This window comes from Danio aesculapii, chromosome 2, assembly GCF_903798145.1.
Source record: "Danio aesculapii chromosome 2, fDanAes4.1, whole genome shotgun sequence".
NCBI lineage: Eukaryota > Metazoa > Chordata > Actinopteri > Cypriniformes > Danionidae > Danio > Danio aesculapii.
This window is the reverse complement of record NC_079436.1, coordinates 13,183,013-13,200,142: the sequence shown is the minus strand read 5'-3', so window position 1 is coordinate 13,200,142 and position 17,130 is coordinate 13,183,013. Positions and strand designations below refer to the sequence as shown.

At 35.5% G+C, this 17,130-nt stretch overlaps 1 protein-coding gene across 2 annotated transcripts in view; it reads left to right on the top strand.

Moving 5' to 3' along the window:
- Positions 1-17,130, top strand: part of LOC130235595 (artemin) — a 33,733-nt gene extending 16,603 nt beyond the window's left edge. The window contains exons 2-4 of one of the 2 annotated variants that reach the window (XM_056466120.1): positions 15,469-15,561; positions 15,688-15,874; positions 15,985-17,130. In XM_056466120.1, the coding sequence (XP_056322095.1) occupies positions 15,508-15,561; positions 15,688-15,874; positions 15,985-16,457 (714 nt within the window). In that variant the 5' untranslated portion in view covers positions 15,469-15,507 and the 3' untranslated portion in view covers positions 16,458-17,130. Of the gene's footprint in view, positions 1-15,446; positions 15,562-15,687; positions 15,875-15,984 lie in introns of those variants that run through there. The other variant, XM_056466119.1, reaches the window with a different exon arrangement.

Here is a 17,130-nt window from a genome sequence, read left to right as displayed (position 1 = left end):
ACAATTTTGTACACCATAAAAAGCCATGTCTACCACGACAAGTCAGGGAACTTGTTTCCTATGGGCAGTGTATTTACTATTAGAGTCAGCAGTGCAAATCTTAAGCATTGTATTGCCAATAGTAAACTAGATGTTTTGACCATTTTTTTTCTTTTGCTGCACACAAGTGTTCTTGGAGCTATGTACGATTCAACCCAGGCTCATTCTAAAAAGTACCGCTATATTCTGGAGATCGCAAAATGCGTCCTAGGAGGTACGCTTTTTTGCAGTTTTTGCTTTCGCAAATCCATCAGAGGCCGCTCTGTATGCTTTTTGGGATCTCAAATTTCTTGCGAGTGCCATTCATGCCTGCTGTTCTCGTGTAAATCCACCAGAGGCTGCTTTTGACTGGCTGACTGGCTGATCGACTGACCTACCTTCTTCTTTCACTAACATAACCAATAGTGCTTTCAAAAGCACCGATTTACCTGAATGTTACTGTACCATTTCTCTCTATGGGGGATATGAGAGCTTTCGGATTTAATCTAAAATATCTTAATTTGACATGAGGGGGAGTAATTAATGGCAGAATTTTTATTTTTAAGCAAACCAGTACTTTAATGGTTCCAAAAGCAGCTTAAATGCAATAGAAGGAACATTTTGCTTTCCCATAAAACCAACAATATATTTTCCACTTTTTAACAAAAACATATAAAGGATTAGCGAGGTTTTGTGGATTTTCTTCGGTTCTTTTCTTCAGTTCTTCGATTTTAAAGTTTTCATCAATACCAATAAAGGACATTTATTGATTAATCCATCAGAGTACATTAAGACAATAGTTTTTAGGAAGTTCTGTTAAAATATTAAAGTATTGATAAATATGCATGAATTTTAAGTTTTAAAGGTTTTTACCATTTTGGAATGCTGGTGTTTCTTATCTTTCCATGAATGAGAAATTACTACATGCCGGGGAATACAATTTTTATTGTGTTATTTTTAAGACAAATTAAATAGCCTACTGTATGAACAAACCCCACTGTAAAAACCTAAAATAGAAATAAAACTACATTTTGGTGTAGTGTACATAACTGTTACATGATGTGGAGATTTCTGACTATTAAAAAATAACAATATTGAGAAAGAGACAATTTTAAGATTGTACGTTTTTAAAGTATTGTACATACTACAGATGCAAACAGATAAAGTGTACTTAAAAGCTGTACACTTATTTACTTTATTATCATTCATGGAAGGGCTTTGCGATTAATAGAAATCAAATCACAATTGCTTGTTGTGATTAGCTAATTGCAAGAGTCTGCGATATGAAATGCATATTATTTAATTTCCCCCACCCAGAGAAATGCGTAACTGCCTTCTGTGTGTGACACTAGCCAATTACTAGCCAACTGAGTGAGCACACTTTCGTTCTGCCCAATCAGAATTGTGCAACCGAACTTTGCGGAAAGCCCACTATAAAACAAACAATCAGGAAAGTGAGAACGAGTGGGAAGATGGTGTCTGAAGCGTTAAAAGCATTAATAGACAAATTAATATCAAAGAAAAAGAGCACGAGGAAATACAACAACCAGCACCTAAAAAAGCACCACAGAGGAGTGTCTTGCTAAAAAGTCAACTAAAAGTATCGTCAGTGACACTCAACCTAGTAACAAGCAATAGCAAGGTACAATTTCAGAGTTGTTTGCATGGTGCCTTTTAATGCAGTGTCCAAAAAGGGATTTAAAAACCTCATCTAAATCTTGAATGGGCGATACACACTTCCAACTGTCTTCCATATTTCTTCCACTCCAGACATATTTTACAGTACTACAGCTGTACTGTACATTGAATGTTGTGATATTTTGTGTAGCATCTGTGATAATTACTTCCTTTTTAGACAATATAAAGTACAGAGAGGCTCTTATCAGCCATGTTAGTTTACTGAGTGTTCTGTATTTTTAGCGACTGAGCATCGGAACGGTGCGTAGGGGCTATTGGAATTGCTCCGTTTCTTCTTCTTCTTCTTCTCTAGAATGAATCACGATTTTGAGGGTCTAAACAGGCTATAAAACTCACAAAACTTTGCACACAACCCTGAATTGGTGAATATGTACGTTTGATAAAGTTTCGGAAGTTGGTGTGGCAAAATGGCTTGACAGCGCCACCTATGCACTTTTGATGGAGTGGTTCCTGAGCTACATTTCACGCACATGTATGAAAATTGGCACACACATCAAACATGCCAATACCTACAAAAAGTCTCTTGGAGCGAAATTTCAAACCCAACAGGAAGTCGGAAATTTTTTACTTTCTCTGATGAAAAAGTGCAGTTTTTGGCCTTTCCAGACATATTTTAACAAACTCCTCCTAGAGATTTCATCAGATCAACGCCAAAATATGGTTTTGTCATCGAAAGGCCTTGGGAATGTTAAATTGCGAAGATCTAGAGTTTTCGTCAAAGGGCGTGTCCCTGGCTGCCTCACAAACTTTGATGCTTTCCCATGTTTGATAACAGTCTAGACCAGAACCAACACAATTTCGCGGCAATTCGTAACTTTTTGATTTAGTGGCTAATTCGTATGAATGCATACGATCTATGAATTCTATTCAATTCTATTCATACGTACAATTTAGTATGATTTGCTCATCCCCCAGTGACGGTTGGGTTTAGGGGTAGGGTTAGGTGCCACGCCTCCTTTTAAAATTGCACAATTTTATACGACTGAACTCGTACGAATTCGTACGAATTAGCCACTAAACTGACAAAACGTAAAATACTTAAGTTTTCTCGTGAGATCAGGCTGACCTGAACACATTTACATGCCAATATCCAGTTACAGTCATAGCACCACCTGCTGGCAAAAGGAAATGATGTGTTTAACAGTGTAACAAACTCCTCCTACAAATTTCTATGAGATCGAACCCAAGTTTTGTTAGTATAATCCAAAGCCCTTTGTAATGTGAAATTGTGAAGATCTACAGTTTTCGTCGAAGGGTGTGTCCGTGGCAGACTGACTAAATTTAGTGTATCGCCATGGAGGAGGAAGTACTTATAACTCAGCCAAACAATGTTTGATCTGCCTGAAAATTCACAGGTTCAATGAGATTCCTCTCCTGAAGATATCTACATGCCAATATTGAGTCACAGTCATAGCGCCACCTGCTGACAGAAGGAACTTTGGCATAAACCTGTGATTTTCTCAGGATTACATATCAGCTAAAATTATTATTGTCCACTGTTCTCTGTCATTCTAAAACCATATGGCAGTGGTGAGCCAGGGTGCGAGTTCCCTTTCATCGCTGCTTGCAGCTTTAATTATTATTATTTTTTGTTTGTATGATAAATTACACTTTCTCCCTAATTTGAGTTGAAATTGTTTACAGAAAGGTAAGAACATTTTATTTGTGCTTACTGTTTGCTCTAGAGAAAAATGAGCATTTAATTTATGAATATTTAAAAACAATTTTGAATGAATGTAAGTTAGTAAGTTAATATCTTTTCTGTTCCTTTTTTTAACTACTCACTGCAATTTAGTAGTAAGAAGCTACAATCCAGATTATTGAACTGAAGCTTAATTACAAAATGAAATCGCAAATCAAATCGAAATCACAATATCTGTCAAAAAAATAGCAATTAAATAATTTGCCCAAATCGCACAGCCCTAATTCGTGGTTTAGTGATTCGAAAAGAATCTTTTTTTGATTGCACACGATCTTATTTATGCTGTAAGGTTATTAAAATGTCCTTTGAGAAAACCAAAATGGAAAATAAATACCTAAAATTGCTCCAACATTTTGGAGTCTTTCTATTTTAAAAGTATGTGAAGCCTATGAGAATTTTGAAGTTAATAACATTTTATTACAATTACCAGTGCAATAAAAACGGATGTGGAAGGCAGACGCTATAAAATCAAAACAGGTATATAAAACCCTGTAGTCGCTGCAGTGCCTTAAACATCACAACTAACAATTCATCTTCTTTTATTTTTTCATTGTATAGATTTTCCATTGCACATCACTTGAGTCATGCACAAACTCTATTTGCATCTGCTAGTTTGCATCCATGATAGTCACAATGACGCCACTGTGATTCTCCCATATTCTTTACCAGTGGCATGTATGTGCCCGAGGGCAGGTTGTTGTGTGTTTGAAGCATGTCTTTAATCAATGAGACTCCCAGCACGGAGGCCGTCAGCGGCGCTCTGGAGATCCTCAAGAGGAGTCCTGTCCTTCAGCTTGCGTGATGCAGGACACACAGAGCAACTGGCCAACAAAGACACTGCTCAGGGCACTTTGTAAACACAACCAGGTGCACATCTATCAGAGAGACTGTGAAGGAAGATGTCTGCATATTGTTTGGTTTGGGTTTGCGACTGTGGGTTTCCTCTTGAACCACACTTTCTTGACTTTTGGCCTAAGTTTTTGTGCTCTCAGGAAGATGTGGGTTTCCCTAACCAAATCTGAAACCAAATCGAGAGGGTTCTTGCATCTCATTTGTGTTGATGTAAATTTGCAGCCTTTAGGTAAATTTTAGTCTGCTTAAGCGATGTTAATTATCTTCACTGATTTCATATTTGTGGAAATGTTGTTATTTTTTACGCAGTAGATTGTTTCAGCGGTTTGTCCAAAAAATGTTTGTATTTGAATTAATTAACATGTTATTTTTAATTCATTTCCATTGGACTATTGTGTTTGTTAGTTAGTTATTAATTCATCAGGATAAACGTACATAAATATACATATAGATATACAGATCAGTGAATCAAATCACCAAATAAATATTAACATCCTCAGGAAAAACAAGTACAGTCCAAAATAAAATATGACAGCTAAGTTTGTTTAAACACCTTAAATGATGCAATGGAACGAATGTTAACAGGTAAATTATTCCAATCTACTGGACTCTTAAACATAAAAGCTCTTTTACCAATGGATTTTTTAAAATGAGGGACAAAAACAGAGTGTCTTACTTAATAATTTAAGGGAAAAAAATACAAAATATTGTTGTAAATAATAAGGATACTTAAAATGAATACATTTAAATATAAATTGAAGCCAGTAAATATGTCACATTGTGTGCAAAGATGACCACTGCAGTAGATCATACATTACACAATGATGTGTTACATTAGAAACATTAATAGCATGACCAGATTTCACCTAAAACTTAAAAGTTTACTCACTTTGCTCACCCTTAAGGTTTTACGCGTCAATGATGTTTCTTTCTTCTGTTGAAAACAAAAGAAGTGTTTTGAAGAAAGCGTAAAACTTGTAACCACTGACTTCCATAGAAAAAAAAAAACAATTACTATGGAAGTAAATGGTTACAGTTTTCCAGCTTTCTTCAAAATATGTTTATTTGTGTTCAACAGAAGAAACTGATTTGGTACAAGTAAAGTTTAAGTAAATCATGACAGAACTTTCTGTTCTGCTTGAACTGTCACATTAAGGACAGTAATTCTATTAAGTGAATTAATGTAGCATAAATTCTGCACTAATGATTCTTAAGAGTGTACTTTTAGGTGTCAATCAACCCCACACAGTTGCCAATTCAGTGTGGAGCCTAAATCAGTGTAGCTTTAAAAGGCACAGTATATAATTTTGCAGCTAGAAGGTGTGTATTCAAAACACAAGTAGTTTGATGACGCCGTCGCTGAGTGTGGAATTTGTGAGAGTTGTCGTCGTTATTACACCCTACAGGTCTCCTACTGAAATCATGTTCACGAATGAGCTGGTTGTATGAAGCAGAGTAAAGCTGTAGAAGCGAAACAAGAGAGCTGAAGCAAAACAGCAGAGCTTTTATTATGCCACAGTCGACTGCATCTAGTTTTTTTGGTTGTGATTATGAGGAAGAATCAGCGCTGTTTTATCATACTAAGTACATTTTAGGGTTCTGTTATAATGCTGCTTGGTGCAGTCTGATAAAACACACAACATATTAAAGCAAATAATTTCACCATGTCTCTGTTTTCTACTAAATCAAACTGGAAATCGAGGGTGTGTGACATCTTTAGCAAGGTAACACAAGACACGGTCTGTCTTAAAAAATTTTATTTCTCAGTATTTAAAAATTCTTTGAAACATTTGTTATAATGTACACTCAGTGTCAGCAAAATATATAACATTGTTGATTTTAATAAACAAATTGGACATATTGTGCCTTTAATACAAATTATATTTTACATAAGTACTTTAGAAAAATCTAGGACATATGTTCCATTTTGCTTGTTTGCTATTGTTATTTAATATTTAGTTAAAGGCTCAAATTAAATTGTGTTTATCAATCAAATAGTATTACCGTAAAAGCAGCTAGAAATGATTTATATGTATTAGTAATTGTAATCATAATTTCTGTTAATTTCTTAGAAGTACTAAACAAATGGAACCATTCAAATTTTGTAATTATTGAAACAGTTCATTAATTAAATTCGTTAAGAACCCCATGTCTGCTACAGTACTCATGCAAACCTCACTACACACTAGGTTTGGTAACATCCATTAATTGCATCAATCTGAAGAAATTCGCTCTGATTTTAGATTCACAAAGTTGTTTATATGTATATAAACTGTGTAATTGTATTCACAAATTCATTTGAATTTGCAGTGCATTGCATGCATTACTAAACATTAGCGTATATATAGTGAACAGTATACAGCTTTCAGAACTAGAGAATTCCACAAAGATGTCACTGGAAAATGTTACTAATTGACATTTTGGTGAATTTTCAGCTAATTTGTATACATTTTTAGTCTCATCTGAAAGGATTTGTACAATCCCAAAGCCAAACAGCTTATATAATTTAGCCACTAATATAAATATTTACTTCTGTAAATTAAAAAAAAAATGCTTTTCTTAGATTTTTTGTCTTGTTTCTAGTCAAAATATCTCAAAATTGACAGGCACAAAATATTGTCTTATTTTAAGAAATAATATGCCAAAACTAAGTGAGTTTTTGCTTAAAACAAGCAAAATAATCTGCCAATGGGGTTAGCATAATAATCTGGTTTTCCCTTTGACATAAGGTTATTTTGCTTTTCCCATTGGCAGATTATAATGCTGTTTTAAGGAAAAAACTTACTTAATTTTGACATTGTTTTCTTAAAACCTGTATTTCTTGTCAAGAAAATGCTTCTTGATTAAGAATTTTTAGATATTTGGACTAGAAACAAGTAAGTTTTAAGTGTTACAAGCAATCAAAAGCATTTTTGCAGTGTAGCACTGAAGCTGCTATTATTATTGGCATTTTTGCTTATTTTACATGCAATTAGCTTGTGCTTCATCCCACTCCTTTTTGACCATGTTGAAATATATTTTGTATGATTTTTTTTGTTCGAAATACATAAATCAAATCAAATAATATATGCAAATACATGCAAATTACATGTATGACGTATATAGTCTGCAATGCAGTGGCGCAGTGGGAAGCACAATCGCCTCACAGCAAGAAGGTTGCTGGTTCGAGGCTCGGCTGGGTCAGTTGGCATTCCTGTGTGGAGTTTGCATGTTCTCCCTGTGTGCTCCGGTTGGGTTGCAGTTGGAAGGGCATCCGCTGTGTAAAACATATGCTGGATATGTTGGTGGTTCATTCTACTGTGGCGACCCCGGATTAATAAAGGGACTTACATAATAATGATTGGATTTCACATCTATAAAATGTCATAAATTGAAATATTCAGTCTTTTCTTTTGACCAAGTCTTTTCTAAAGACCAAGCAATAGGCACATCTGTAAGATGTAAAACATATGTAAACATATGCTTTGTGACAGTGCGTATGTGAATAATGTATGTTTAATTCTGATTGAGTCAAATCCAGAAATTTGCATGCTTTTTGCCTAGATGTACAGGTCAACACCACCTATTCCAATCCAAGCAAAATGTCATCTGGATTGATGTGTTTACATGAAAGCTTATGAATCAGACTGAGTATTATATGAATACTGTGAATTCAGACATACAGTCTTTCACTGCATAGTATGGAAGAATGCAATTTTAGATGCAGCCAACCTGAATCATCGGATTTTCACCCAATTTAGCACTTGTCAAGTGCTTAGAACAGTTTTGATACGCCTGATTTGAAATATCCTTTGCATCTGTTGCATAATATACAGTTGAAGTCAGAATTATTAGCCCCCTTTGAATGTTTTTTTCTTTTTTAAATATTTCCCAAATTATGTTTAACAGAACAAGGAAATGTTCACAGTATGTCTGATAATATTTTTTCTTCTGGAGAAAGTCTTATTTGTTTTATTTCGGCTAGGATAAAAGCAGTTTTTAATTTTTTAAGAACCATTTTAAGGTCAAAATTATTAGCTCCTTAAAGCAATATTTTTTTTTTTCGATCTACAGAACAAACCATCATTATACAATAACTTGCCTAATTACCCTAACCTGCCTAGTAAACCTAATTAACCTAGTTAAGCCTTTAAATGTCACTTAAAGCTGTATAGAAGTGTCTTGAAAAATATTGTCATCATGGCAAGGATAAAACAAATAATTTATTAAAAATGAGTTATTAATGCTATTTTGCTTAGAAATGTGTTGAAAAAATCTTGCTCCGTTAAACAAAAAATGGGGAAAAAAATAATTCAGGAGGGCTAATAATTCTGACTTCATCTGTATATCTTATATGATTCTGGACCACAAAGCCAGTCATGTTGCCCCTAAAAATCACCACAGAGGATTGTCTTGCTTGTAAAGCATGGTATCTTTAACTAGTATCATATTTAACCAGTCATGTTGGTGAAAACTGAACATTTCTAGTCAAACCATCCTTCTGCAATCGAATACCAAAAATGGAAATAAGGGCAATATTAATAGCTAATAATGTGGGAGAGCTTTGCTATTATGTGATTGTATTGTTTTGCAATATGGAGCAATTAAGTGTTGATGTTAAATCAAAAGTAATTCACAAATACTTGAAAATGAAATGTTTTAATGACAATAATACCCAATGGTTACAACTGAATTAGTTACAAATAACTGTATAAAATGATCAAATCTGAACAAATCATTTTAGATTTATTACAAGTAACTTCATCTAAGAAGTGAACATGCTTTTCAATCCCACTGCTGTTAAGCATTTTGGGAGACACAAACTTCTGTGCTTTTAGCATAGCTTTTAAATCAGCAATGGTGACTTTTTAACTTCTGCATTTTTCAGCCAGGGCTAACTGTTCAGCTAGTAAATTATCAAGCTGTAACTGGAGATCTAGAATTTTTGCCTCTGACTTTTCAGCCTCTGATTTTTGAACATCAAATCCTTCACGTTTAGCTTTTATAATTGAAGGTATTTCTGACATCACGTTACGCAGTCCTGAGTAACACATGTAATTTATAATGTTGACTCTGAGTCTGTTAACTCAAGTCCTTCTTTGCTGAGTTTACACAGTGTAGGTTTGACTTTTTGGTCCATAAAGCTAACAATGCATCACTTTCTTTAGAAATGAACCCTTCCATCGTTGAGGAGGTAATCTATTGAACTATTGAAACAAATTATAGTCTTGTAATTTCTGTTTCATGCAATTTAAGCAAATAGAGGAACAATAAAAGCAAACTTACCCACTCTTGTGGTTAGAAGACCAGTTTTAATCCATTCACCAGGTCCGCTGTATAAAATCCAGCTAAGACTGGTTAAAGTAAATTTCAGAAAAATCACTGCAAAGGATCCCAGGTTTCGGCACGACTGTAAAGAATGGTGTTTTTAACTACAGCGGTTCAAACTGTAATTTTGCCGAATGACTGAAAAGTTATCAGTATGATGGTGAAAACTGTATACTTCTAGTCAAACCATCGTTCTGCAATCTTATACCAAAATCGAAAATAAAGGCAGTTTTAATAGCTAAGAATGTGGGAGAGCGTTGCTATTATGTGATTGTAAAATATTGAAATGTGATTGTAAAATATTGAAATATAGAGCAATTGATGTTTAATCAAAATTAATTCACAAATACTTGAAAATGAAATGTTTGATGGCAATAATTATCTATGGTTACAACTGAATTAGTTAAAAAAAATAACTGAATAAAATGTTAAAACATGAAATGCTAAAAACATATGTGTTAACTGTACCCATCTTAAATGTGCATGGGTATATATATATATATATATATATATATATATATATATATATATATATATATATGTATATATATATATATATATATATATATATATATATATATATATATATATATATATATATATATATATATTTTTTTTTTTTTTTTTTTTTTTTTTTTTTTTTTTTTTTTTGGCAAAGGCCAAAAATACCTTGTATAAGTCAAAATGATCCATTTTTCTTTTATGCCATAAATCATTATACCTTGTTATACCAAAACACAATCATTGATTAGAAATGTGCATTACTAGAACCTAATTTAAACAAATTTAAAGGTGATTTTCTCAGTATTTAGATTTTTTTGATAGCTGTATATTGGCCAAATACTGTCCTATCACAACACTGTAAAAAATCCTGGTTGCCTTAAATTTTCAAGCTGAATCAAATTAACCTTATGAGTCCATTGAACTTATATTATGTTAAACTGACTTAAAACATCTTGTGTAACTTATAAAATGAAGTTAGAACATGATCAGCTCAGTTTAATAAGTTAATCAGTGGAAAGCTTATGTATTTAACTTTAGGTGATGTATAAATCACAAATTTAAAAATAAAAAAAGAGATGCTTATGACTGGTTTTGTGGTCCAGAGGCACATTATGGGAGAGGTCATTCACTTAAGATGAATATTTAGAGGTTGAAAGTATATCAATGGCAAAGTATGAGGTATATGTCAAGCATGAGTAGTGATATCTGCCTTACAAATAACTAACAATTTGCATGTGTGGTGTGAATCTGATGCATCGTAGATCACCTTCATAGCAAATCTGATGGTAACGGCCTGCTGTGTGTTTGAGAGGCAGGTAGTGCTCTTATCATAACCTCTGGCCTGTGCTCCAGCATGTCAGCTCAGCTTACAGGAAGCAGTGAGGTGGGGGGTCGACAGGCAACCAGAGGCCAAGGGGCTTGTTTAGAAACTGACAGCGTGAAATGAGCCGCACAGACCCCGAGTGCAGGCCAACCTATTAGCCAGATTGCACTTGCGTATTCCACAATGGATAGATTTGCGAATTCTTGCGTCGGAGCTGATCTCGTTTCTCCGTAGGTGTCTGATATTGATTTGCTTGTTACGGTCAGTCTGCTTTTTCTGCATTCGGTTTATAAATTCAGCTGGATAGAAGCTGAAGAGTGAAGGAGGGAAGCCGGCCAGACTGTAAGAATGATTGTTGTGGTCAGGAACACAGATGTGTGCGCTCACAGAGTCACAGCCATAACACTCATACACACGCACGCAAACCATTTATAAACAAACAATCACATATGCAGCTCAGGGCGTATGCTTTTATGTCGCTTATGATCAAAGCAATTATGACAGTTTAGATGAAGTGCCACATATTTAAGGCGATTCGGAGATGTATACAATTACAATTAGAAAATCATCAGAATACAATAAATCCTCGCACATAAACAACTCTTCGGTTTTAATGCAACACATGCAGAGAGTAGAAGGCACATTTCAATGGGAATCCATGCTGTAAAGCCTCTTGACAGCATGTCCACATTCATCTCTGGTCATATGTAGTCTTTCTCAGCTCTAGCCGGCCTCTGGAGAGGCTATAAATATGTCCTGAAGCTGTTGAAATCAGGTTCATATTTATTTGGCTGGATTTAGAAGACATAAATTTTACATTTCCCTTAAGCAGCCAATAAACCAAGATGACTGAAGATCTTAAGATAAAGCATTAGATGTATTTGATGCTCCTGGGGAGCACATGAGATACTACTTTTTTATTTTATTGACTGAAGATTTATATCATTTAAGAGTATTTAAGTCCAAAGGTGAGCTGTAAGTGGCAACCTACTGCTTGAGAAACGCTTAACAGAAGATTCTGACTCTTAAAACTTCACACTGACCTTTCCTTAACATTATGAGAGTCATCACAAAATGATCCAATATGTAAAGAATAGCTACAGAGTGATCTGAAATTAGGTTACGTCTCACAAGTAGTTCCATAAAGCAGGCTTAATGGGTTAGTTTCACTTCAAAATGAAATATCTGTCATCATCTACCCTCATGTCATTCCCAGCCAGCATAGCTTGCTTTCTTGCGTTAAACACCAAATAAGATAAACTGAAAGTGAGAGCAGGGACAGTCAAAGTCACCATCAATTTTAACAGAATGAAAAAGATACGATTTTGTATTTTTATTATTTGTCTTAATCATTTTTACATCATCTTTGCTGTCATCTACTGCTCTCATGAGGTTAATCTTTTAAAACATTCACAGTTGAATAAATCTTCTCTTTAGTTAGTATCAAAGAATTATTCCTTTGGTACAGTTCATCAATTCGGTTGTGTAGTTTTTTTATTTATTTAGACCAGGGGTGCCCAATCTTTATCCAAAAAACAAATATCACTGAGAGCTATGGGCCAAAGGTATTTATACCAAACTACATTACATTAAAGTTCATTCATTCATTTTCTTTTTGGCTTAGTCCCTTTATTAATCTGGGGTCACCACAGGGGAATGAACCACCAACTTATCCAGCATATGTTTAACGCAGCGGATGCCCTTTCAGCTGCAACCCATCACTGGGAAACCACCACACACACTCATTCACTCACATATACTAATATAGCTTACCCAATATAGCTTACCCAATTCACCTGTAGCCCATGTCTTTAGACTTGTGGGGGAAACCAGAGGACCCAGAGGAAACTCACGCGAACACGGAGAGAACATGCAAACTCCACACAGAAATGACCTTCTTGCTGTGAGGCAGTTGTGCTACCCTCTGCGCTACCGTGACGCCCTACATTAAAGTTACCATGGGTTATTTCCTAATTTATTTCAGAATATTTCAAAATAAATAAAAAATGATACTTTAAATTGTATTATCTAATGCAGTATAACTTTTTAAAATAAAATAAAAACAAACAATTACATTTATAACATAGTGGAGTTCAAGGCTGAATACACTGGTCATGAAGAAACTGCCTTTGACTTGATTTGCTTGCCAAATTCTATGCAATGGTGTGTGACTATATATATATATATATATATATATATATATATATATATATATATATATATATATATATATATATATATATATATATATATATATATATAAACATTTAGACAAAATCTGATTAATATACACCATTTAATTGAACCATTTAATTTTTTTGGCTTTTAACAATAACAATAAAACAAAAAACAAAGGGTTACATTACAATTTGATCTCTACAGTCATCCCCATCATTCTTCCTCTCTTCTCAAATGGGATGGTGGGCCAAACAAACCATGGGCCAACTAGTTTGAGCATCTCTGTTTTAGACAAATTTCTGTTCTTTTTTATTTTACTTTTGGTTTCTTTAAAAGAGGAGAGAGGAGCTCTGCAATAATCAACACACTGAATAATCTACACCTATATTCACCTTAAACACACACATTAGTCCCCTTTTTATTTTTTTTCCCCAATTTCTGTTAAACGGAGAGAAGATTTTTTTCAACTAATTTCTGAACACAATAGTTTTAATAACTCATTTTTAATAACAGATTTTTTTATCGTTGTCATGATGACAGTAAATTATATTTTACTAGAAATTTTCCAAGACACTTCTATACAGCTTAAAGTGACATTTAAAGGCTTAACTAGGTTAATTAGGTTAACTAGGCAAGTTAGAGTAATTAGGCAAGTTATTGTATAATGATGATTTGTTCTGTAGACTATCAAGAAATATATAGCTTAAAGTGGCTAATAATTTTGACCTAAAATGTTTTTTTTAAAAAAGAAAAACTGCTTTTATCCTAGCCAAAATAAAACAAATAAGACTTTCTCCAGAAAAAAAAGTATTATCAGACATACTGTGAAAATTTCCTTGCTCCGTTATACATCATTTTGGAAAATTAAAAAAAAGAACAAAAAATTAAAAGGGGGGCTAATAATTTTGACTTCAACTGTATGTATATATATATATATATATATATATATATATATATATATATATATATATATATATAGATATATATATATGATGTTATGTGAGAACTTCCTGACCTGGGAGCTACAGTATACATGTCGTATATACAGATTATTGAAGGTTTAAAGCAATGTGTTTGCTACTTTTGTACTATTTGTCTTAAGTAAAATCACTGTCTATTTAGACAATCTCCTTTTCCTTTTCTTCAATTTGTTCAAAATAATGAACACTTTCTCTCATTGCGTGATTTATTGTGACTAATTTTAATTCAACAATTTGTTTTTTTTTAAGTGAATTAATTAAACTAAAAAGTAACTTATTTTGTACTTATTTGTATTATTATTACTAAGTACTTATTTTAAAGTAATGTTACTTTTATTACGTAACTTACGTTACTTGTAATGCGTTATTGAATTCAGTTCATCTTTATTTAAATAGAGCTTTTACAATGTGGATCATGTCAAAGCAGCTTAGCATAGAAGTTCTAGTACTGTAAATTGAAACTGTCAGTCCATTACCCCAACACTGTTTGTGACACTCACAGATCTTGCAAAAACTGTACAATAGTTCCTCAGAACAGTTTGCAGTTTAAAAACTGGCTTTCAAATGAACTCTTCAGGCATTTCACACCACCAGCAACATGTTGTGTCAAACAACACCCTGTAACCATGTTAAAATTAAAGCACATCCTCTTGCGGCTAACTGCTTTATTGCCAGTTAATTCTCGTAAAGTGGGCTTAAGTGTGCCATCAGTTCAGTTCTTCCTGAAGCGGATCTCTCAGAGCTGAGCGCAAGAAAGGAATCCAGTCAACTCTGTAAAACGGGAACAATATAACACTATGCCAAAACATAAGCAGAGCACATCCCTTTTCCCCTAGCAAATAATTGGTCTGTCCTCATCAATCATTTTTGGGATGCTGTGTTTGACGGAGTCCTGCTGTTTGAATGGTGTTAACTGAGACACTCTGCCCTGTTCCTGACCCTGATATAAATCAGAGCCCCTAGCACAGGTTACACAGTCACACACTGCAATGAGTCAATAAACATCTGCATCGCTCAGAGCTCTTATCAACCTCTCTGTGGCTTGCAGCACAAAACTTCTTCTACTCGTTGCAATCTAACCACGTCAAGAATGCTTTTGACAGCGTTTGCTTCCAGGCTGTTTATTTGACGGACAACTGCTCTTTTAACATTGTAGCTTTGTCCGCAGGCAAGTCAGCACCAGCCATGCTCAGAGATCACACCGGTCTCATTCTATAACAACAATAAGCATGGTTTCTAAAGGCATTATGACCGTGATGAATGGGACAGCTTTGATTGTACGTTTGTATGCGTGTGTATGTGTCACCCGCATGTTGCTCTCTCCAGTTTACATTACCTACCTTGGCATGAACATGCATAACTGTAGGTCGCTGTATAATAAAGCCATTCCTTGTTCTCTCATGCAGGTGGGAGTTTGGTGGTGGCCGAGGAGTCAGATCGGAGCAATGCCTTCCATGCCATCAGTCACCAGCGAGCCATGTCAAAGGAGACGCTGGCAGGTGTGTACTGTGTAAACGGGCGAATTCTTTGCTCGGACATCTACTGAATCAAGTAACCAGGCGATGCTCTAATTACTCTGTAAACCATCCTTTCATTTACCATCCACCTTTGCTTTGTTTGCTCAGGTGCTTGTATGGGTTGTGATGTCTCTGCTGCCCCTAGTGGCAGGGGGCAGGTCACGTTTTCGAGCAGAATCAGAAGCTGCGGTGGGATTTGGTGCCGCAGGAGTTGAGGATCCACCCTTGGAGGCTTTTCCAGATGTTGAAGAAGAGCTCGAGGAGGGCAGTGACTCCCCGTGGCATGGTCTCTTTGGTGAGTTAAATGTCTGGGAATGATTTCTACAGCAAATAAATCGACAATGAATTATTCAAGTCTGAGCAGGTGATAAACATCTCTTCTGTCCGTTTCCGCCTCTTCCGCAGAGCCATCTGTTCTCATTGAGGACGACCAGCAGCCAGCACGATGGGAACGTTCTCCTCGCTCACCGGATACCTCGGACATACAGACCAAAGGTGCACGCAAGAAAAAGAAGAAAAAAGAGAAGGAGGAAAAGAAGAAGAAAGATAAAAGCAGTAGAGGAAGGCACAGCAGTCGGGACTGCCGTGTTGAGAAACGTGAGATGCGTGTACGGGACCTTGATATGGGTTTTGAATCGGATGAGATCATCCTCTTTAAGTTCTGCGTGGGCTCCTGCCAGAGGTCTCGGGGGAACTATGACTTAGCTCTACGTGCTTTGCTGGCCAACGGTAGTCTGCCTAAGCGCACCGCCAGGAAGGTAAGCGCGCACCCTTGCTGCCGCCCCACAGGCTATGAACCGGTCTCCTTTATGGATGCTACCACAACCTGGAGAACCATCAAGTCACTCTCCGCATCAGACTGTGAATGCGTGGGATGAGGCGTGCTGAAAGAGTGGAGGGGGAGCATGACCTGAAAAAATGGTGCAACGGTCAACAAGGGGAACGGAGGAACCGGGAAGCCTCCTGGGCCATGGCTGCAGAACAAGGTCGGGCTGGGTTGGCCGTGGTGTTATGCTGTGAGGGATTTTGGTTTTGGCTGTGAGTGATTCACAACAGCCTGCACATACAAACTTTCATCACACCAAACCTCAAAAGAAAGCTTAAATGGAGTCAGAATACGCGAAAGACTCAATGTGGAGAAAGTTTGAGGATGGAAGAATGGCAACGTTGGATCGTCCATCTGAATGGCTCTATAAACAAAAACTACATGTTATAACTCGACACGCATTTGCTTACCAGGAGTTTCATCAGACTTGGATAAAGCATGAAATCCTTTTTCATTTGTCAGCCATTTGTTGATCCTGGATGTCAGTGCCCATTTTCCTGGCCTTCGGTCTGGCATGTTATTTGTTTCAGCCAGACTAGCAACATTTGGATCGTTCATTATTATCAGCACATTATTGCTGCAATTACAATGTAATTGCACAAACATATGTGGAGTATTATTAAAAGTTTAGCCCACAGAAAACACAAAGGCCAGTTAGTATTACCTTTCAGCTGGAAGGTTGAACTTAGTTGCTGTAGGATTTTCATTTCTCAGGTTTTTTAAAG